Raw genomic sequence first — 24,052 nt, forward strand, 5'->3', positions numbered from 1 at the left:
AGGTTAAAGAGAACAATTGTACCTACTTCAAAACACTCTTATGAGATATAAATAATACACTGTAAATTAAGCACTAGGCACAGTGTAACACAGTGAATGTAACCTTTTTTTTTTAATGGTACCAATTTTTAGGACACCAAGCTCACTATCTCTAAATTGACTAACATTTTATTCTCCATCTTTTTTACTCACTCAATTTGTGTACCAAATAATTTTTTTTTATTTTATTTTTTTTCAGGGTTAGGAAAAGCTGTCCTTCTATGAGGACTCTCAGATGTGTCCTTTTTGATTGAGGTGGTATTTTTGTTTTGTTTCTCTTCAGAGTTAATGCTTTATATAAAACGTTAGTGGCAGTGCTTAGAATATAATCAATCTTCTTTTCCCTTAGGGGAACCTGAATAATCCAAACTCCTTTTCCTAGTGATAATACAACTCTGTCTACAAATGACATACCTAAAAGAAGCTTTATTATTTTTTCAGCATGAATTACACATAAACCACCTCCATGTTATTATTTCTCCAATTGAAAAGACACAATTTATGCCTTATTGTTCCTCTCTTTCTCCATGCTCTGGTAGAGGAGGAATACAAATTCCTGAGTGTAGCTGATCAGAGAAAATAAGAGTACAGGTTAAATAACTACTTAATATTCTGATATTCTTTGATATTTTAGTATTATTTTACTCTCAGGCCTGTTTATAAGAGACTGCCTCTAATGTAGCCCCAGGAATGTAAAAGTTTAAGAACTTCCACTTTGAGTTTGAGGGCTTTGCTGGTGGCTCAGCATCCCTCTGCAATGCAAGCAATGTGGGTTCAATCCCCGGGTCGGGAAGATCACCTGGAGAAGGAAATAGCAACTCATTCCAGTATTTTTGCCATGCACGGAGGATCCTGGTGGACCCCCACAGGGTCGCTAAAGAGTCAGAAACAACTGAGTCGCTAAATAACTTTTGCTTTGTCACCTTCAGAGAGCTACAGTGGCACATTAATTTCTAAATGCTACTTTTGCATCACCCACAAAACTACCTTAACTACAGATACACAAATATGGCATGAATGTTGAAAAGCCCTAAAACCAAGTTAGGGTTCACTGTTATTTTCAAGAGTTAGAACTGCCTAAATGCTATCTTCCAAAGTATCTGTTTCATGAAGTGAGGTGATGACCTGGTTAATTAGTTTCTAGTGGTCAACTGTTAGAGGATCAACGACAAAAGAAAGAACTGTTGATACTTCAATCACCTTCACTGAATTTACTGAGAATCTGACCACTGTGTCATATATATATATAATATTCTATATAGTATGTGTGTGTGTGAAAGTCACTCAGTCATGTCCAACTCTTTGCAATCCCATGGACTATACAGTTCATGGAATTCTCTAGGCCAGAATACTGGAGTGGGTAGCCTTTCCCTTCTCCAAGGGATCTTCCCAACCCAGGGACTGAGCCAAGGTCTCCCACATTGCAGGCGGATTCTCTACCAGTTGAGCCACAAGGGAAGTCCCTATACGGTATAATTATATATAAACATATGCTATGTATATTCATATATATGCATTTTATATATGTATGTATATACAAATGTATATGTTTAAATGTATAGTCCTATAAATATATGTATATTTGTAGTATGTATAAATATATATGTATACATATGGAAAATAAACTTGATTTTCAATATATTCGACAAAGAGTACATTAATGTTTTTAGCAGTACTCCCACCACTCATGAAATTTTGTACATCAGTTTCTAAGTAACTGTACTATTTTCCCCTGGCACACAGAGATTTATATTTTATTTACATTTTATAATTGGGATGTTTTTATCTGATTGAACAAAATCACTATGCTATAGTTTATTAGTCTCAGCTTTTGTTTAAAAATATATATTTGTCTCCATTCATTTAAATTTGTCTTCTCTGCTTGTAGAACTCATTTAGAAAATCAACTGAATTAAGTATATGAAGACATGAGACAATACTTTTTGGCATTACCCCAACATACCAAACATAGAATTTCATTTTCTCTCCATACATATCTATGAACTCATTAAATAGATAAGAGCAGTTGTGAAAAATTTTAATTGTGGTCTCTTTAGGGCTCAAATTCTACATATGACTTTTATTATCACCTTTCACACTATTGCTTTTTCCTCCCTCAAATTTTATCAGGAGGCAGAAGTAAACTTAGGTATAACACAAAAGCAAAAAAGACAAGCCTAAAACTCAGAGACTGAGTTATATTCCACAGTTGGAGAGATGTCATGGCCAACACAGAAATACTCCATGTTCTCCAAGGCCTTTAGGCCTCAGCACTTTCCACTAATTTGGTCCCCTGAGTCTCAATTTATTCAGTGTATGCTGGTTCATTCACCCTCATTGCAAATATTCAACCTCCGTTCTCTTATTGAGGAAAAACTTAGTCCCGGAGTCTGAGTTAGATGGTTCATTAGACTTTCCACATCCAGGAAAAAAAAAAAAAAAGGAAATCCCTATTTTCTTCCTCCTTTTGCCCACTTTCACCCTTACATTCCCTTTCCTTACTTTATTTCATGACTCCCTCCTTAATATAGAGCTACAATCATAGGGAAAATAACCTCCGTCTTTAGGTCCACTAAAACTAAATCAATAAAAATGACCATCCCTCCCACCAAATGTCTTCTGATAATTCTAACCAGCACCTAGTACCTAACACAGTGCTTGGGACACAGTGAACGTTCAATAAATATTTTTAATTGTATTATGGAAAATTAAACATTCAAAACAATGTATTTATTTAATGGATAAATTTATGTTTCCTATGCAAGAGAAGCCTGAGGGTTACTTAAAGACCAATCCCAACTTTTGAGGCATATAATCACCAGGGGGCGATGTCATAGGAAGGAGGAGGAACACAGAGAAGGCTCTGGACTTAAGATACTGCACCAGGAAGGCACAACAGTCTAGTAAGCCTGTGGCCTCAACTCAGCTGCAGCTTCAGTCTCTGCTTGTGAGTCTTGCAATGTATAATGAAATGCACAGTGTTATGCACTTTACGGCCGCTCAAGCAATATTTGTTGGCTGACTTAATTGAGCTATATTTGCAAAATGGCAAGGATGTGAGAAAACTTTCCTACCTAAAAAGAAAGCATTCACAGTGCTAGACATTTGGTAGGCAAATAAACAGTATAATTTCAGCCTAAAAGGAAAAATACTCAAACCCCTATCCAATAGGTCTAGTGGCTAGGCAACCCAAATGTCAGCACCATGTTTCTGAAACTTAATTTAAAATATGATAAATTGTATGTCATCCACTTTGAGGACGTTTCTTTCCTGCCTTTCTGTTCCCACTCTCTGTCCCAACTTCAAATCCAGAAAATGTAACTAGTAAACCTAAATATTTACATGTCTGGTGAGATTTCCGAGTAAAAGCATCGTGTCAAGCAGTGATTTTTAAAAAAATCAAATTTAACAGGGATGCCTTGGACAGTGTTTTAAAAAGAAATTGCCAACTAGTACAGCCACTATGGAGAACAGTGTGGAGATTCCTTAAAAAACTGGAAATAGAACTGCCTTATAACCCAGCAATCCCACTGCTGGGCATACACACCGAGGAAACCGGAATTGAAAGAGACACGTGTACCCCAATGTTCATTGCAGCACTGTTTATACTAGCCAGGACATGGAAACAACCTAGATGTCCATCAGCAGATGAATGGATAAGAAAGCTGTGGTACATATATACAATGGAGTATTACTCAGCCATTAAAAAGAATACACTTGAATCAGTTCTAATGAGGTGGACGAAACTGGAGCCAAGTATACAGAGTGAAGTAAGCCAGAAAGAAAAACACCAATACAGTATACTAACACATATATATGGAATTTAGAAAGATGGTAATGATAACCCTGTATGCGAGACAGTAAAAGAGACACAGATGTATAGAACAGTCTTTTGGAGTCTGTGGGAGAGGGAGAGGGTGGGGTGATTTGGGAGAATGGCACTGAAACATGTATAATATCATATAAGAAACAAATCACCAGTCTAGGTTTGATGCAGGATACAAGATGCTTGGGGCTGGTGCACTGGGATGACCCAGAGGGATGGTATGGAGGAGGAGGGTGAGAAGGGGGTTCAGGATTGGGAACACGTGTATACCTGTGGCGGATTCATGTTGATGTATGGCAAAACCAATACAATATTGTAAAGTAAAAAAAAAAATAAAAAATAAAGAACTAAAAAAATAAAAGAAAAAGAAATTGCCATATTCAACAGTGCACTTCCAGAGAGCAAGCAATTTGGGAATTTGCTCATCATTGTAATGCCACCCACACCTTCTATATCTGACTTAATCCACTGAGAACCAAGGGACAGGTGACTGCTGTAAGATCTCTCAAGGACGGATGCTTACTTATGCCCATTATGTTTTTAAGTTTTACAACAATAAGATATTTGACACAGTCTATTCCTTCCACCAACATTAACTGAGTTCCAACGAGGCATCAGGGACAAGTGAAAATTAAACTCTAGGACCAACTGTAAAGTTTCACCCTCTCGGGTGAATTCTTCTTTTGCCTGAAACAACCACCTTGAACCTTTTCCCCCTCCTTTTCCTGCCCTCACCACCTGCAAATGGCAACGTGGGAACAGATGATTAAGGTTAGAAGTACAGTCAAGACTTCATGAAGATCAAGGCAAACTGGTTCACTCTGGCGATTCAGTTCATTGTCTTACCTCAGTAGTATTCTGTGTAACAAAATGCTGTTAGGTGACAGTAACACAGAACTAAAAAGCCTCTTGATGAAAGTGAAAGAAGAGAGTGAAAAAGCTGGCTTAAAACAACATTCAAGCAATGAAGAACACAGCATCCGGTCCCATCACTTCATGGCAAATAGACGGGGAAACAATGGAAACAGTGACAGACTTTCTTTTGGGGGTGCTTCAAAATCATCACAGATGGTGACTGCAGCCATGAAATTAAAAGACGCTTGCTCCTTGGAAGAAAAGTTATGACCAACCTAGATAGTATATTCAAAAGCAGAGACATTACTTTGCTGACAACAGTCCATCTAGTCAAAGCTATGGTTTTTCCAGTAGTCATGTATGGATGTGAGAGTTGGACTATAAAGAAAGCTGAGCACTGAAGAATTGACGCTTTTGAACTGTGGTGTTGGAGAAGACTCTTGAGAGTCCCTTGGACTGCAAGGACATCCAACCAGTCCATCCTAAAGGAAATCAGTCCTGAATATTCACTGGAAGGACTGATGCTGAAGCTGAAACTCCAATACTTTGGCCACTTGATGAGAATAACTGACTCACTGGAAAAGACCCTGATGCTGGGAAAGTTGAAGGTGGGAGGAGAAGGGGACGACAGAGGATGAGATGGTTGGATGGCATCACCAACTCGATGGATATGAGTTTGAGTAAGCTCTGGGAGTTGGTGATGGACAGGGAGGCCTGGCGTGCTACAGTCCATGGGGTCGCAAAGAGTCAGACACGACTGAGCGACTGAACTGACTGAACACAGTTTTACTTTTGCATTGGATATCATAGTAGTTACTGAGCTAAATATTACGTCTTGGTATCGGGTAGTAAAGTGGAGGAAAGGACGGAAACACATTGTATTTGGTGCAATGAGTAACTTCTCCACCTAATAGCCAATAATCAGCTTCTATTTTGCAAGGTGGTGAAAGAACTATAGGATAGTTTTTACTATGCTCATAACACTAAGAATAAGTTTCCATTTTATTGAGTTCCAGGCACTGTGCTAGGTTGAAGAGTGCCCCCCGCCCCCCCAAAAATGCGGGAGATTATTTAGTCAAATAGATTTATTTTATACTTGAGGAAATAGGCCCAGAAAAGTCAGTCTACAAGTATTGTGTCAGTTAACGGGAGGGTCAGGTTGCCACCCACTGAGCTATCCTAAAAAGTCTTGGTCTCTCTCTTAATATTCTGTATTCCATAGAATAACTACAGTCTCTCTGGGTATACTGATCTTTGGGAAACTGTCTAGTTTTTAATAGTACCATTAAAAAAAGTTTCAAAATAATTTTTTTTGTTAATATGGTCTCACATGGGCAAATTCTAAGTATTCTTCCAATTTGAATGACAATTCTTCAGCTATGAGACCAGAATCTAAAGGTGAAAAGGAAACTGCATTTTATAACTCTAGCGGAGTAAAAAAAGAACTGCACTTTCTCCTAAAAAGAGAGAAAAGTAAAACCCATGATTTTAAGTGAGGTTTATACTGGCAGGCAGCAGGAGAGGGTAGAAAGACAGGTATTTAATTAGAAGAAAAAGAAGGAAAGGAAAAGGGTTACAATGTGAAGTGTGCAACTCAGCCTTCATTTCAACATGCACAGACCTCAGCAGACAGCTGGAAACCTGCCAGAGAACAAGGCCTTGGAAACAAGCTGGAAGACATTGGAGAGACTTTAACCAAAACAAACACCAGCAGGGGATGTGGTTGGCAGAGCTGAAAAAGCAAAGGACTCTATGAGTCACTCTGACATTAATTTTGAATGTTATCATGCTTCCATTTTGTTGTACAAGGTATTTATACATCATTTTATATACATATATATATTCACATATATATACACATATATATACATATGCACATATATATTATTTAGGTAAAGAACAAATAACATTACAATCATTAGAAATATGCAATTTAAAATATAGAAAAGTACATCCACTATCTCAGTACTCTATTAATAATATTTAATTCACTATTTTTAATGTGCAAACTTTTAACATAACTGTAATCAGAATATAAAAATAACATGCAATATGTAACATCATAAACATAGTTCTTGCTGCTAGATAGCTTCATAAACATTGCTTTTCAGAGCAATGAGATATTAACTAAGTTAAGATAATTTACAAAGGGGAAATGATAAATGGTCAACACACGGTGGGGGAGATAGATTGGGAATTTGAGATTGACATGTACACACTGCTATATTTAAAATGGATAAACAACAAGGACCTACTGTATAGCACAGGGAACTATGCTCAGTATTATGTAACAACCGAAATGGGAAATAATTTGAAAAAGAATAGATACATGTATAACTGAATCATTTTGTTGTACATCTGAAACACAACAATGTTGATCAACTGTGCTCCAATACAAAATAAAAAATTTTTAAAAAGATTTTTAATGAACTGCTAAATGCATGCCAAGTATGGGCTAGCGTTAGAGTGCAGTACTCTTAAAACACAGTCACAAGCTTTTCTCCACATATTTATGGTCCTGACCTGGTAGAGAGAAGCCCTTGCAGTAGGAAAAATGTGAAACCATATGCAATTTCTCTCCCCCTCGCCCATTCAGTAAAAGCCCTAAGCTTTAGGGGAAGGGCACCAAATGCTGTTCCTTCCAGGGTACAGATGAAAACCTGATATAGCTGGGGGAAATGTAGAAACATATGCAGTCCTCTACTTCTGGGGGAAGCACAGGACTCATTCCTGGATGCAAGCCATGTAGAGGTGTCTTACTAGTAACAGGGACTTCTCTGGTGGCCTAGATGGTAAAGCGTCTGTCTACAATGCGGGAGACCTGGGTTCGATTCCTGGGTCGGGAAGATCCCCTGGAGAAGGAAATAGCAGTCCACTCCAGGACTATGGCTTGGAGAATCTCATGGACAAAGGAGCCTGGTAGGCTACAGTCCATGGGGTCGCAAAGAGTCGGACACGACTGAGCGACTTCACGTCACCTATTAAGTAATAGAAGGGCAGGTTAAGTAAGAAGGTCCCACTCTCATGACCTAGAGGCTCAGGATCTGCCTAAGACAGGGGTTGAATCGGGAAAACAGAGAACTCTTCCCTGCCCGACTAGCTGCTTAGTCGCTCAGTCATGTCTGAGATTTTGCGACCCCATGGACAGTAGCTTGCAAATCCATAGGATTTTCCAGGCAAGAATATTGGAGTGGGTTGCCATTCCCTTCTCCAGGGGATCTTCCTGACCCTAGTAAGCAGGGATAAGCAATATACATCCCTCTGGGGGAGGCACGAGAGCACTGAGTGAGTATCTCTGAAGCAGAGAGCACAAGGAGAAACTAAAGCTCATATCCCAGAAACTCAGAGTCCCCTGAGGTGGCAAATACCCCCACAAAATACACACACACAGAGGCACATGCATGTGTACACGAAACAAAAATAAAAACAAACCCCTATACATTGCGTACTTAAACCGCTGAAAAGCAAAGAAGAGAAATTTTAAAGGCAGCCAGAAGAAAAACACAAAGGAACACAGATAGGAATGACAGCAGGCTTCAGACCATGCAAACCAGAAGACAATAGAGTATTATTACTGAAGTGCTGAAAGGAAAAACAGTAACTGTCAACCCCAAATTCTACATCCAATGTAAATATCTTTTGAAAATGGAGAGACTTTTCACACAAAGGCAGAGACTTAATTACCAGAAGCCCTGCACTATAAGAAATGTTAGAGGAAGTTCTTCAGGCTTAAGGATATCATACACAGAAACTTGGATTTAACCAAATAAATGATGATACCAGAAATAGCTCAAATGAGTATAAATATAATTTTTCTTCCTTTTAAATTGCTCTAAAAGACAACTGACTAAATAAAAAGTAGTAGTATTGAGTAGAGGGAACAGAGTAGTAGTAGTATGGGTTTATATCATATATAAGAACAAAATGTATAACAACCATAAGCACAGTATACAAGCTGGGATATCACACAGTGAAGTGGCAGAACATTACTTGAAGGTATACTGTGTAATTTAAGATGGATACTGAAAAATCTTGATTATGGTAGTAGTTACAATTTGTCCAAACTCATGAAATTGTACACTTACCAGGATGAATTTTTCCAACTGTAAACAATACCTCAATAAGCCCTGGTTTAAAAGAAAGAATTATTATTCATACTCACCTTTTACCCTCTTGACTTTTCTTCTTCTTATGGCATCACAATTCTGACGACTGCTGATGAAAAACCATCTTTTTGTGTTATCTAGCCTTACCTTTGCTTTTTGCCTTATAAAGCTGAGGGTTGTATTCCTAATATCTGATGGTGAAGAGAGCTATATACCTTCAAATGAAAGAAAGTACCCAAATATGCACACACTTAAATACACACCCCAGAGGAATTAAAACATGTATAGAGCCATGGATATGACAAATGTGCCATAAAGAAGAGAAACTTGTATGCATAAGGTAGAGGAATCTACGCACAAGGTGGCAAAATTTGCTTCGATCACACAATTGTTAACTAATCATTCAGTCTGGATGTAACTGGGATAACATAAAAAATACATTTGCATCTGTATCACATCACTGTCTAAAGCTTATTGTTTCTGCTAATAGGTTAGGTCAAAATGACTTAAGAAAACTTTTACCATGAATATTGACCTTCTCTGTTTCTTATACTCACCAAGTTTCTTTCTACTTTTAGGACTCCTCCACAATTCTGTTTCTACTACTCAATGTCTGTGCTATAGGTACCTTTGTACAAATTTTAAAGGTATCCCCACCCTACCTGGGTAGATGAATTTTAAAAAGAAACTCATGGGCAGATGCAGCCCTAAGGGTACAAGGCTTGGCAAGCAGAAGGCACCTTTGTCTGGATTAGAAGGAAGCCCCTTCCACTGGACCCATTTCAAGATACTTCTACACAACCCATATGGAAAGGACCTGTGGTCAGCTGACAGTAAGGATCAGTCCAGGGATAGTGATTTGGTATTTGAGGGATACGCCTAGGGAAGAGGAATCCTGCATTTGTACAAATCATTATACAGGATTGAGAAAAGTCTATTCACCATATTAGAGTCGGGGAAGGGCACCTGATAAATGATAGGGCCACTAAAGCACTGTTATCTCCAACAGAACCCTTTATGCTGCTCCTGCTCTACCTCGAATGAATCAGCATCATCCTCTACAATCACACCTTTGCTTGGTTATCTCATATTTGTTCTCTTGCTGTCAGTTTACCAGTGATTTCCCCAGGGAGGCTGACCCTTCGATCTAAAATAAGCCCCCTTGTTCTTTACTTTTATATCACTAGGAATTTTCTTACAGCTATATATTACAATTGCAATTATATAGTTATTTATGTGTTTACTTTTATAAATTTGCCTCCTCCAACCCTCCCAGACACACACATTTAATCACTTATACATTTCTAGTTCATAAACTCTAGAAGAGCACGAACTATCTGTTTTGTTCACCAGTTTATCTCCAAAGTCTATCACAGTGTCTGTCATATACTTTGTGGTATATAAAAATCATTGAACAAATGCATAGATTTTCTTGTTAGATTATTTGGTAAACTATCAAATACATATGCATATTCATGTATACAGGATGATATAGAATGCTATGGAAACTTTTGCAACATTCAGCTTAAAAGTTGAATGCGGGTAACCAGAATAGTATGGATATACAATATAAAACAAGTGATTTTTTATTTGAGTACATATTATTTGAGTTAGTTCCCTTTTCCTTTGGCAATTTTATTAACTTTCTGCTAATAATGTTTAGATCTTAGGTTTTGTTGGTTGGTTCACTATAGCTTTCTAATCCATTTCTTTCATAATAATTCTCACAGTTGTCACAAATTAAGTTAGCTTAATTTGATTGTTCTCTCAAAGTGAAATATGCTTTGGCATTATTTGATTTGCAGTGTAGGGTTTTGACTTGCAATCACTGTTGTCATTGAAAATGCAGAATGAAAACATAATGTAAGTCCACTTACCAAATAGATTCTGCCGTAAGTACCAAGGCCAATGGTTTTATCCAGTGAGAATATTCCAGTTGGATCCTGCAAAAATGTACAATAAAACATCTGAATTTTCTTGGAAAAACAGCTAAGCATTGAACTGTATAGAATGCTATTTTCAGTCTGCCTTGTTCCCTTAGAATTTCCATGGGAAGAACCTAAGTGTTATTTACCAAAAGAATACAGTTATCACAATCTCCCTGGACTGAGTGTACTATTTTTTTTTTAAAAAGCAATTGTGTGAACATTAAATAGTTGTACAATTGATTATCATAAAACTGTGAAATTGGTACAATCATGTCTAGGTGAGGCATATTCATAATTTAACTAGAAATACTATTAGAAGTAGAAAGAAATTCATTTACTTGCAATGAAAACTCTTTTCATATCCATCATTTGAGTGCTAACCAGAAAGGCAGAAAGGTTACCATACAGTAATGGTAATATTGAGTAGATATATAATGATGAGTAGATATTGGCTATAAAGTCTAAATTGTTTATTTACATAATAGCAATTTCCCTGGTGACTCAAGTCAGTAAAGAATCTACCTGCAATGTCGGAGACCTGGGTTGGACCTCTGGGTCGCGAAGATCCCTTGGAGAAGGAAATGACAACACACTCCAGTATTTTTGCCTGTGGACATAGGAGCCTGGCAGGCTACAGTCCATGGGGTTGCAAAGAGACGGACATGACTGGGCAACTAACACACACACACACACACACAAACACACACTTCTTAAGAAGAACATTGCTTCTAAATATGAATAACAAAACAAGATCATGGCAATAAAAGAGTATCATTTAAAAAAAAGACAAGAGTTGCTTTTGTTTGTTTTTAAGTTAATCTGTACATCAGCTGAATATGTTTTCATGGCACAAATTCACTGTTGATACAGTCTGTGTCTTAACCTTAAATGTGACATCATAGAAGACAAAATACAACATGTTTATCAACAGGTTCCTGAGGTTTCCGCATTCATCCTTAAACATTATTTTCTTACCTTAAAATATTGATATTAATTTCCTCTTCACCACAAAACATGGTTTCTTGAATTTTATCACTACTTAAACTTTTATCCTAGCAGCTTATTATGCTATTTTGGCAAAACATGCATGAAATATGAGTAGATGCCAGTTTACACGCAAAGTAACTAGAGCATTGGCAAATTCTTGGAAATTCACAAGCTTTATAGAAAGCACATTTTACATACACAAACTTCATGTAACCTTGTTTGAAAATATTTTTATCACTGTGACAAATATGAGATAAACAGAAAAACTATTGAACAAATGCAATGTATATGACTGAAATTATAGACTCCTTTAAACTGGTGTGATATTTGTGTAATCTAGCAAAACTGTCATAGGAAAATGGCACACCTCTGGGATTACTTTAATCAACAAATATTCACCTGGACAGAGTCAGGAGACTTAAAGTTTAGCCCCAGTTCTGCCTTTAATTAACTATATGACTTTGTGTAAGTTACTTACTCTCTCTGGGATTCAGTTTTCATATATATAAAATAAAGGTGCTGTGTTAGGTGACTTCCTAGCTCTAAAATTCTTTGGAAAAAAAAATCAGATTCTGACATTCGAAAATCCAGCTGCTTCCAATGCACTGATATGACAATTGCTAGCAGGCTACTTTCTTAAAATTCTCATTAAAATCAGTGCTACAATATGCACAATATCATTGTAGGAAAACAGTTCTCGGAAACACTCCCAGAAATTCAAAGTTTTTTAAATTATAATTTTGAGAATATAATAAAAGTAAAAAGAGAGGTATAGTGGGTTTTGATAATAACCATATCATTGTTGTTATAATTCATTGAAAAATTATGTGAAAAAGCCAACAAAGAATTTCCTAAGGTTCGGCTTGAAGAGCTTATCAATTTAACATATTTGTTTAAAGGAGATCTTTGCGGAATTTATATGAGACATTATTAATTCTGGAGAAATAGTCTCTAGTCATTGATCAAAAGAATCAACTATGTTAGCTGGTTCTTATTGGTAAACCATTCTTTGTATAGTTGAGGCTGCATTTTAGCTTAAAAAAAAGAAAAGATACCATATATCAGAGAATTACTGCATTATCTGAACATGTTTATTTCCAAATCTTTGAACACAGTCTTTAATTTCTTTAATTCCTTTTCTAGCCCTCAATAATGTAAGTACTGTACTCATACTTGAACTCAAGTATCTATTTACTCAAAAAAGACACTAAGGAAACAAACGGGAGAATAACATGCCTGTGCAATTCTTGGAGGCCTTATTTTATCTATATTCATATTGTTCAGAAATTTCTTCCTGATCACAAATGACTGAAACATCTTAAATTCATTCTCCTCATGCTCATACTTAAAGGTTTCAAAAACGTTTTCTTCTGTTCTTAATGGAAGCTAAATCTAGTATTCATTTATTCTAAGAGTATTTTTTTCATTAGTTTTATACAAGATTTTTGTTTCTGTCTCCATATTAATCTTTCAAAACTAAATGACTATCAAACTGGGCAAAAAGAGGAGGGGTCTATGCTAATGACTAGGATAACATTACACAATTTTTTATATCAAATTTTCCACTGAATTATAGTCAGAGAAAGTTTATTCTAGGCTCCCAAGGGAGGAAGTACTGAGAAGTCAACTTTTTTTTTTTGGTGACTGTGAAATTGAAAGATTCTCACTAGCAGGGTCTTTATGATTACTTGGTCCTCTCCTCTGCCCTGCTATTTACAGATAAGAAAACCAGAAGAGGAAAGATCTTTATATTTATGACTGTTATATTAATTTAGAGAATATTCGGTGGTTCAGTATATACTTCGGTGTTCCATTTGGTTAAAAAAAAAATAGTTAACAAGAAACCTTAATTTGTGAAAGTTTTCCTCCAAAGGTAGTACTGAAAGTCTAATTTTTAAAACATTTTGAATCGTAAAATGTTGGGCAAATACTCTATACTTTGTTATATTTTTCTACGTGTCTAGAAAACTCCTGCAATTTAAAAGTCCTAGTCTGTTTGCCCCCTGAAATCTAGAATTTTAGGGAGATATTTCTGTCTTCTGAATTCAAAAAGAGGTAAGAAAATGATCACGTTGATGGGTACTTTTATTAAGGGCTGGGGTTAAGGGTAACAGGGAGAAAAAGAACCACTAGAAGGCAGTGTTTGCCGGTCATGGGAGAGACGCAGAGACAGATCTACAGAACCAAATACAGCAGAAATTAAGAACAAAGGGGAAATGATAAAGGTCAACACAGGTAGCAATACATTTCAGATTTAGGGCAGTAAACGAAAAACACAGAACATATTCTAGTAGTTAGCTAAAGAAAGAAAAGAGATTGCAAGTACCTAGAAGGAATACCATAGGCTATTGTTCTTTTGTTTCAAATATTAGAAATAGTAACTTTAAGAAAATAGTTTATGGATAGAGAAACTGAAAATGGCAGATATAACAAAATAAGTGTCAGTAAGTTTCAGAGATATTTGGACAAGTGGGCTTCACAATTCACGTGGAAATTTAAAAAGGACAATCTCTTCCTCTAGACCAGTGTTTCTCAAACTGGACGGCACAGACTCTCCCAACATGAGACTCACCTGGGGATTCTTGTTAAAAATACAGATTCCCAACCATGGAAATATGAAAACAGCGTTTCTGCGGATGGGCTCCAAGCTCATTCTTGAGAAATGTTCTGGTGCACTAACATAAAACCTGCTGCTCTAGATACGGGGCAGGTGACTGAGAACACTGGCTGAAGTACAACGCTGTGTTGAGGTGACGCTCTAGAATACCTAATGGAGTATATGCCGAATATTTCAATCCTTGTGGACTAGAAGGTAAGACTGATTCCAAATAGGAGGCTAAGGGATTTGAGAAAGTGAAAGGTTCTCATGACTGAGCGTGGAAGGTAGGCTTGGTCTTCCACCCAGGGTGGTGGAAGACTGGGAGAGCCGGCAGTTTATATTTAAATCTAAACCTAATATAATTCAAATATGGTTTTTTGGATCATGTACTATTTCAGATCGCCTCTGCCACTACTGTCCTCCAGGCCTGTCTAATCCTGACCCCAATATAGATTAGGACTACACATGGCAGTGTCAAATACCAAGGCCACAGTCGTGAGGAATGTCATTACCATATTGGGCACAGAAGGCAAAGGGACTATCAGAGTGAAAGACATGCCAGATTTGGAGATGAAGAAATAGTTTCCAGTTGCAAGGATGGAGTGACATATGTATACCAGGGAAAAAACATATATATATATATCTCTATATGTATGTATACATATAGATATATATCCCCAGGTATTGCTGTTGGCAGGCAATGTGAAACACACACAGGTTACAAATATATATATATATATACACACACACACAAACACACACCTACATATAATGTTTTATATATATAAAACATAAGGCTTTTGCAATTCTTTTTTCAAAAAAGGAAGCACAAACCACAAATCTCTGTATTTTCTGTTTTTCACCTGTAGGAAATATTTATTCAATAGTTAGCGAAAATGAAAAAATGATAGTAACCTATTAATTAAGAAAGAAGATGTAGTTTACCTACCTCTTGTTCTTTGATTCTTATGTTCACTCTCTCATTTTATGTCTCTAACTTTAGGGAATTATGCAAAAAATGTACAGTTCCCCTCCTCTCTCCCCGTTTACACAGCTTTCATTGTTGCTTACTATTTTAGGTTTTAAAAAATATCTAATATCAAAAGTGTCAAATAAACTTCTACCACTTTCTTTAAATCACAGTTTTCACAGCCAGCCTGACTTCTCTCAAAGTTCCTTGTCTTGTGGTCATTTAGCTGGCCAGCCCTGAAACGGACATAATATATCAATTTTAAGCTATACCTGTATTTAAATATTCTATACTCTGCATGATTCTTTTTTGCTCAGTATGAAACTCTAACGTCTGAATCCCCTCTCATTATCTGGCTTTTGCCATGTTGGTATACTTAGTGTTGACAAATGCCAACTTTTTAAATCTCATATACATCCTATTGAGGATAATTATCACCAGGGATCTCAGTGTACGCAGGTTTCTTTGCTTGCTTTATCATGTCTATTTTGCACCAAAATGCAAACTTCCTAACAGGTAACTTAGATATCTCTTGACCTCTTTATTTACTCTTATTTCTTCACCAACTTTAGGACATAAGTCAAATGCAAAGAAATCACTAATCTATACCTCAGTGACCAAAGCAACAGTGAACTTCTCACATCTCTAAAAATTTTATGTAAAAAAAAAAAAAAAAAAGAAAGAAATTCTAAAGGGGGTGCTCTTCTTCCACTTGATTTGTTAGGGTTTAGACCTGGATGGATATTCAAAGGGAGACTTAGGCATAATTTGCTCACATGGTGAAGATCTCCATGATATAAAATGGCTCCTATATAACAGAAATTTAGAAACTGTTAGAAGCTGAGGACTTAATGAGATTTTCATAAAGTCTGTAAAATGAGCCAAACATAGTGCCCTGAGGTTTTTTGTATCTTCTTCCCGCACCTGCATTAAAAACTACCCTCATCTTTCTCCACCAACACCCAGAAAACGAGTATTTCACTAAACTGCAGCCTTTCCCTTTATCATCTCGGCCCTCACCAAGTTCTTGTTTCCCAGGCCATGACTGGGTCAGTTAGTCTGAGCCATTTTCCCCTATTTTTTGTGGCAATCAAACCCCTTCTCCTTTTCCTCCTTGCTTTTGGGATTCCTTGCTCTATCATTTCCAGGAAGTCTTTCCCATTCCTGCCTTTAGTCACTTTTCAAAAGAGTTTATTTCAGCTGGCCTATCTATGTGCGGTTTCCTTACTTACCCTAGTTTGCCTTTTTTTTTTTCTGCTTTCCTCCACAATACACAGATGATGTTGGAGGAGGGTAACATTTTATTCGTTGGTTTTACACTTGGGAGCAAATCTAGTCACAATATGAAAGTGCTGTTCAGAAAGGAAACCACCAATTGAGGCCTCCATATTCCAGAAATGTCATGTATACACCAAGTGGGAGAATACTTTTAAAAATTCTGTGAGTTTATTTTATGAAGCTGCATCAATAACCACAATGCATCTGTAATTCCACATGTTTATATTGAGGCTCCCTTTTAAAAAGGCTGAGAACAATTTGCTAAAATGTTACCCATGTGCATCCTCTCCTCCTCCACATTATTTTAGTGTCAAATTGTAAAGGTGAAGCTTGGAGAATGCCCAGTGTTTGAGGGGAAGCGGAGTCTGCCATCATCAATAAGACAATATTTAAATGTAAATATGTATACAATTAAGGCAGTGATACTTTGAATAGTTCTATAACCTCAAGGTTAATATTTAGATTTTACCAAAGCAAGCAGGCCACTGCCCTGAACTATACACTTGCTTGGCCATCTTTCCAACATGGGTGCATGCTTATTGCCTTTCAGAGAATCCAGGGACCCTTTACATTCAAGAGGGTGCGAGTGAAATGCCAGTCTAAAAAGGAACTTGAAAAACGGATTTGGGTGGGATCCAACATCTGCCAGAAACCAGATGCCAATGAAATAAACGGCGCTGCTAAAAAAAAAAAATTAAGCCTACTACGACAGTGATAATAGCTCACCAATCAATTACAACTCCGGAGGAGAGCTGGGCAATTTGGGAAAAGGGGAATCCACAAACGAAAACCACGAGAAAAAGTTAGCAAGTGATTAGCAACTGAGCGCAATACCATTTAAACACAAATTGGGGTGTGAAGAATTCACTTCTTCCCCAAGCCGTCGAGTTCTTTAGCTCCCGCAATACTAAAACGTAATTAGTGCCCTGGCAGAATAAGGTTTTGGAAAGTGCTATTAGAAAGCGAGATGGCAACGGTTGGATTTTCTGGCCCGCTGTCACCTAGAAGGAAAGGTCAAGCCGAGAGTGGGCATCCCTTCTGGCAAAAGCAGCAGCAAACGACGGGGCAGCGAGGTGACAGAGGAGGGCTCTCAGGAAGCCACGCGTCGTCGCTCTCCTTGGGCCCCCGCTAGGACAAGAACCCGAGCGCCACTAGACCAAAGAGGCCACACTGGGAAAAGGTCCCGCTGTTCGTGGCTCGCACCAGTCCACTGCCACCTCTCTCCACCACCCCCCTCTAAACTTGGCCCTTCGCCTTCCGTGAGTTTGGAGCGACTCGGGTGCCCAGAGGGGCGCCCTCCCCAAAGCCCATTCTTGGGGGTTCCCTCCCGCACTCGCGGTCTCCTGGAAGTTCTGGCCAAGCCAGGCTCCGGGACATCGGTCCCCTCCCTGGATGCTCAGAACTCGGAGAAGACACCCCTTGGGGCTGAGGGGGTCGACGGGCGTCCTCTACTCACCGGCAAGTGGCCTAGATCCGTGACTTCCTTGTCCCTCCAACCTCCAGGTCCCGCCATGGCTTCGAAGGGGAACCAGAGCGGGCGACTAGGCCAGGCACGCTCGCGGGAGTCCGAGGTGGAAGCTACAGAAGTCCGACGCAGAGAGGGGAAGGGAGAGGGCCGGGGAAAGGAACGGGGAATCAGGGCTGGCGGCGTGGGAGAAAGAGGAGGGGAAAGTGGAGGGAAACGAGCGAGGCGTGGAGGGAAGCTGGAGTTTGAGAGGCGGGAAAGCGAGTCTGGCTAAGGCGAGAGAAGAGTCCGAGCGACCGTCCCGGAGACCACGGAGCGAGAAGGGTGCTCCGCGGGCGAGAGCGCAGCGTCTGCCGGGGCAGGGTGCGCCTCTTTCAGGGTGGGGAGGGGGGCGGTGCAAGGGGAGGGGGCCGGGGAGCAGCTCGAAGGGGATTGGTGCAGCGTCACGTCGCCAGGTGGGCAACCGAGCGCCGGGGAGGCGGGCGAGGGGGCCAGTGACCGAGGGAGGTGCTGAAGGACTATAACGGTTTGCTAGCCGGCCCCGGCGCCCGGCCCCTGCCCTGCAGCCCCCTCCCGCCCCCTCCTACGCCCGCCGCTGCACCCGCCGCCCCCGCCGGCGGGTGTTCCACAGGAAACTTTTTCGAGGCAGCTGCCAGCCCCGGAAAACTGGTCCCGCTCCGCGCCGCTCCCAGTCTGGGCCCCACAGCCCTACCACAGTCCAAACAGCCCGCGCCCTCAACTCTCCACGAAACACTTGAGACTTTTCTAGTTGTCTGCCTTCTCTTTCTGCTCTGATTCTACTGCTCCATTTGTTGCAAAGACCCATCAAGCGAGATAAGGAAATAACTTACCACTGGGTTAAGGATCCGACCTAGGCGAGTCTCCGGTGCGGGCGGGGCCGGTAGAGAACATCAAGTGCGCCGCAGGGCTACCGCAGCTTGGCCTTCGAGGCCAGAAGCCGAAGGCAGCGCAGCGTGGACTGCACCGCTGCGAAGTCCCCTCGAGGTGGATTACATCTCTCCTAGTCCTGGGCTAGTTGGTACCAGGCCCGGGCTGCTCAGTCGGAACCGCACCTGTTCACAGGTGCTGGGAGTTAAAAGAGTCTGAGTCTCTGAAGCTTTGGTTAACCCGGGTCTTAAGTTTGCAGTTCGCCGCGTTCGCAAAGCTCAGAGAAAGTTCCTGCGTCCCTCCCTGTCTTCAGCTCTCTGGCCGGGTTTCATTCATTCGCTCCTTCCTTGCAAAACATTTCCGGGCGCTCAGACTGTTCGCCTCCGTTTCCCCAGAAGGCGCAGGAGGTCCAATACACGGTTTAAAAGAATCTGACAAAGGCGCTTTAACTTGGAGAACTAAGACACCTCTTGAAGAGTTTACGGGAAAAGGGAGCCGGTGTCTAAAACTAACCGCATTCTAAGCTCTTGCACTGCGAGGAACACTTTAGAAAACGTCCCAAAGCTGCTTACTTCCCCTAGCTCATCGACCACGTTGAGCACCCTCGCTCCGAACGTGATGTAGGGGGTTTGTTTCCGGTTTCTTTCTTTTTTAAGCAAAAAAAGAAAGAAAGAAAGAAAGAAAGAAAGAAAAAGAAAAAGAAAAGAAAGAAGGAAAGAAAAAATTCTACCTCCTCTAGAAGGATTTAAGTAATAATTTTTCCCATAGACCTGGAGCTCACTATTTCTGACCCACGCCTTTCACTTTTGTTATTATTTTCTTTATATATTGGTGGATTTTGTTTATTTCGTGTCTGCTTCAATTTCCGAGTTTGACCCCTTTACATTCCTTAACCTCCGAGCCTCAGTGAGTTCTGTAATCTCCAGTCTATCTGAGGAACCCGGTCTCGCTAAATAAAGAAAACTCTCTGTGAACGGGTGCGGGGAAAACCAACTACTGCCTTCCCCCCAAAAGAGATTCAGTTGTTCTGGATCGAATTTTCGTGTTAATTCAAATATGATGTAAACCAAGCAAATTATATTTTCCAAAAATTCAAATCTTGACAACTCCACCGCACAAACTCTTGCTCTTTTTAACAGTTTAAGAATTCCTGTATGATCGGTAAAACTCTTCTAGAGCTCTCTGAATATTAATCTGAAAATAATATTTCATAACTAGAGCTGGGTAAGTGAGCTAGTTAATAGAAAGTTACACTTTTTAATACATAACTAGTTTTTAGAAATCAAGAAACAGAGTCAAGAAATACAACATTTAAAGGATATCTAAAGAGAAATCTTTGCTAAAGGGAAGAAGTGTTGAGACTTTTTTTTTTTTTAAACAACGTGTTTGGCTGACTGTAGGGTGTAGGGAAATGCCCTGTAGCCCCCGATGGCAGAGACTGTTTTAGCCTGTCTATGGGGACAAGTCCAGACCAGGCAAAAGAATCCAGGCTAGATCATTGGGCTCTAGTTGCAGGGCTCCGTGGGAGGCTAGCGGCTTCATGACTCCATAGGGATTAGCCACATCGCCTGGTGGGACCCCCGTGGTGGGGGGAGGGGAAGCTAGGTGTTTGACCAGAACTTGACAGAGAATCTACACATTTTTTAAAGTTATTATTATTTTCAAGGAAAAAGGAGTCATGGAAGACCTTGGAAACTTTGCCTTGTAAGCTGGCATTATGGGAATTTTTGTGGCCAGCTTGGGTAAGGTCAGCCTGGCTAGCTGACCAGAAGGCAAATAGATGGTCCCTGAGCATGAGGCTGAGACAAATCCTGAAGTAGGGCACTTGTTTTCCACCTTCAGGGTTTCTTTTCCCCTCACCCCACAACCATCACTTCCCCTTCCCCCTTCCAAAGTGGTTTTTTCTCTCTTTCTTTCCTGACCTCAAACTGCACAAAAATAAGCCCAGTCAATCCAGAGTCTAGAAACTTGTCAGACTGTCTTCTACCCAGAAATCATTTCTCTGCCAATACATTATTTCCTGTATATATTCCATCCTTTTCTCCTCCAATCCATTTTGTTATCTTAAAGCCCTGTGCCTTTTGTGACTTTTGGTGGTTGTTTTTAATAGCTAATATTTATTGAGTATATGTTATATACTGGAATAAGTGTTCTGGAATAAGTATTCTGGTTTTGTGTATGTTATCTCATTTAATTTTGTCAAAAATTCTTCCAGCTTTTAAATGATCTCTGTCTCATAGGCAGGGAAGTTGAGGCACAGAGAGATGGAGTAACTTTCCTAAAGCCTCACAGCTAGTAATCGGAGGAATCTGGCTTCCAATTCAGGCTGTCTGACTCCAGAACCCACTTGTCAATGACTGTTGAAGGGTCAGTGCATATTTTGAGACTGTGTGAAGAGGAGCCAAATTCAAAAAAGCTTCAGGGTAAGTGAGATCAGATGACATTAGTTAGGCCCCTGAGCTATCCAGTTCCCCTTTCCCCCTTTTCAGCCTTCAAGCCCTCCTAACAGAAATAACAAGGGCTTTATAAAAAGAAATGGAGCCCAGCTATAGCCCAAGTGACCTGCCTGAGCAGAGATTACCAAGTGGATCACCTCATAGGGAAAAACCATGGATTTCAAGCTTAAGAAACTTCCAGAGGAAAAAAATCCAGCAATTTTCAATGCTTGCAAAATATTAAAATCCATTCTTATTCCTTCCAGAGAGATTTTTTGGCCGAGAACAAACCTTATTCAGTGGAGACTTGTAGGAGGCTGTGTTTGTAAGCAATCGTACTTAGCTGACCTGAGATGCTAAATGGCAAGGTTACAGCCAGTTAGCTCAGTTGGTACGAGTACTGCAGACATGGCGCCAAGGGTATGGGTTTGATCTTCCAGAGGGCCAGTGTGCATCTCTCTACTCTTTGGCACTTGATAGCACCTCACCTCTGGGCATCCAGTGATGCCTTTTTAGAAAAAAAAAAAAAAAAAGGAAACTCCAATATCATTGCTTTCATCTCTGTATAACAAAGAATTGCATATTCATTTTTTTCATGTAAATTGCTAACTACCATAAGCTAGAGAAATTACACTGACAAGCATGTGTGTGTTATGAAAAATACAGATCCAAAACAGTCTAGGCTGCTTTTCCTTCTTTTTTTCACTTATACATTTATAATTGGCAACATATATCTTAATAGGCACTTTAAAATGAAATTTACTAAGCATTTAAGCACACAAAACAGTCTGCCATTTATTGTTTTTCTTCTACTTTGACACCTTGGGTATGAAAACATAAATCTTGTAAACTTCTGTTAAGACAAGTTTGCTGCCTACGAGTAAGGTTACATAGCAATCTTCTTGAAAAGACACTTTGTACATTTGTAATTGTAAAAACTCAAGGTCCAATATTTCCCAGTATACTTGTGAGCCGGCTGGGGCAGCCTACCTTTTGAGAGTCTGAGGGATTCCTTTCTGAACGAGGAACCTCCTTTGGGAACCATCGGGCTAAAGAACCTGCTTAAGGTTTTCTTTTCTTTGGAGACAATTTTGAAACTGTAGGATTTCTGCTATAGTCCCCAACAATTTTGCCACTGATTCTTTGGATTTTTCCTATGTTTCACTCCTCTGAGGACAAAGCAAAAAAAAAAAAAAAAACACTGATGTTTCTCAGGCTAAAGGTCATGAAATGTGCCTTCTGACCATAGTTTGCAAAGCTTCTGTTACTTGTCGTGGAATGCTCTTAAGCTCGGCATGATTTGAGCTATGCTTGTTTCTAAAATGGGGCCCTGGAAATCTGATCCTGGCTGAACATGGGTCTTGTCGCTATTGAAAACTGGAATGCTACTCTAAAAAAAAGACAATTGTTTTATAAAGAGAACTAAAACAGGGAAATTAAAACCAAAAGTCAGATGAATTTCTGAAGTTAGCCATGGGACTTCCTTTTCCCCCATTCTTTCCACTCATTGAAGGCCATTCCATTCTAGTCCTGGAATTCCCAACCCAGCAGCTTCAGGCTAGCCAGCTTGCCTCACTCAGCAGAAGCACAGAGGAATACATTTACTGTGATGGTAAGGAGGCTTATGCTTCAAGACACTTCACATGTACTTCTAAGGACCTGGGAGTGGTACTAGTAATTCTGTATTGGCAATTTTATACTCTGTTTTGAAGTGGGCACCCCAAATAATAAAAGCTTCGGATCCAACAGAACTTGGATTTGGCCCTGAATGCATAATGTATAGAGACCATAGTAAAGTTGAAGTATACTCATGCGTGCGTGTGTGTGAAAATCTCCGAGACTTACAAAATGAGCTGCAACTAGCAATCCACAAGTAGAGTGTGCATTTTGAAAAGAGAGAAAAATGAAAGAAAAGAGAAATAACACTGAAGTTGAAGAATTTAAACATCTACATAAAAAGGAATACATTACTTAAGTAGAATGGATATCCTTTTGATTGAAAATTAAAAAGAAAGAGAAAATGGAAATGGTATCATTATGAGAGTATGCTACAAACTAATGACTGGAAATAAATAGTCACTATTTTCCTGAATCTAGATCACAGCACTGCCACTAGGGAAAGAAATAATAATGATAGTGAGCATATTTTTAATGTTTTATAGTATAATATTAGAAAATATCAATGCATTTGAATGTCAAACAACTCAAAGTTGAATGCAAAAAAAGATAACAGTCTCTACCTTCTCTATCACATCACATTCTACCACCATAATCTCCTCCATCTAGTTGATAACAATTTGATGTACACTATTTTCTATAATGATAAGCTTTAAGAAAACACTTGCATACATGGTTCTCTCTCCTTATTCTTTTGTTCTTTTATCTTTTAATTTATATCTCGAGAAGTGGGATTCTTGTTCATGGTTCTGTCTTGTACAGAGCAACACATACATGTACAAATACACACAGAATCAAGAATGTTCTGAGAGAATATTACTTCAACAAAAAATATTGTGATACACTACACAATAGTGTAGGATAAGAGAGAAAATTGATGGAGGGAGGGCACTGACCTGTTGCACTTAGGGACAAAGCTCTAGGCTCAGAAAAATGAAAAACTAAAAAAAAAAAAAATTAAAAACCCTGCATATGTGGTTGTGGTGATCTTTGGAATAC

At 39.2% G+C, this 24,052-nt stretch overlaps 1 protein-coding gene across 2 annotated transcripts in view; it reads right to left on the reverse strand.

The window, feature by feature from the left end:
* Positions 1-18,389, reverse strand: part of NRK (Nik related kinase) — a 125,930-nt gene extending 107,541 nt beyond the window's left edge. For both annotated transcript variants that reach the window (XM_040264978.1, XM_040264977.1), the window contains exons 1-2: positions 18,045-18,389; positions 10,704-10,769 (exon numbers count right to left, since the gene is read on the reverse strand). In XM_040264978.1, the coding sequence (XP_040120912.1) occupies positions 10,704-10,769; positions 18,045-18,101 (123 nt within the window). In that variant the 5' untranslated portion in view covers positions 18,102-18,389. The remainder of the gene's footprint in view (positions 1-10,703; positions 10,770-18,044) is intronic.
* Positions 18,390-24,052: the final 5,663 nt, after the last annotated feature.

The sequence above is a fragment of the Oryx dammah genome, unplaced genomic scaffold (assembly GCF_014754425.2).
Source record: "Oryx dammah isolate SB20612 unplaced genomic scaffold, SCBI_Odam_1.1 HiC_scaffold_23, whole genome shotgun sequence".
In the NCBI taxonomy this organism is placed as follows: Eukaryota; Metazoa; Chordata; class Mammalia; order Artiodactyla; family Bovidae; genus Oryx; species Oryx dammah.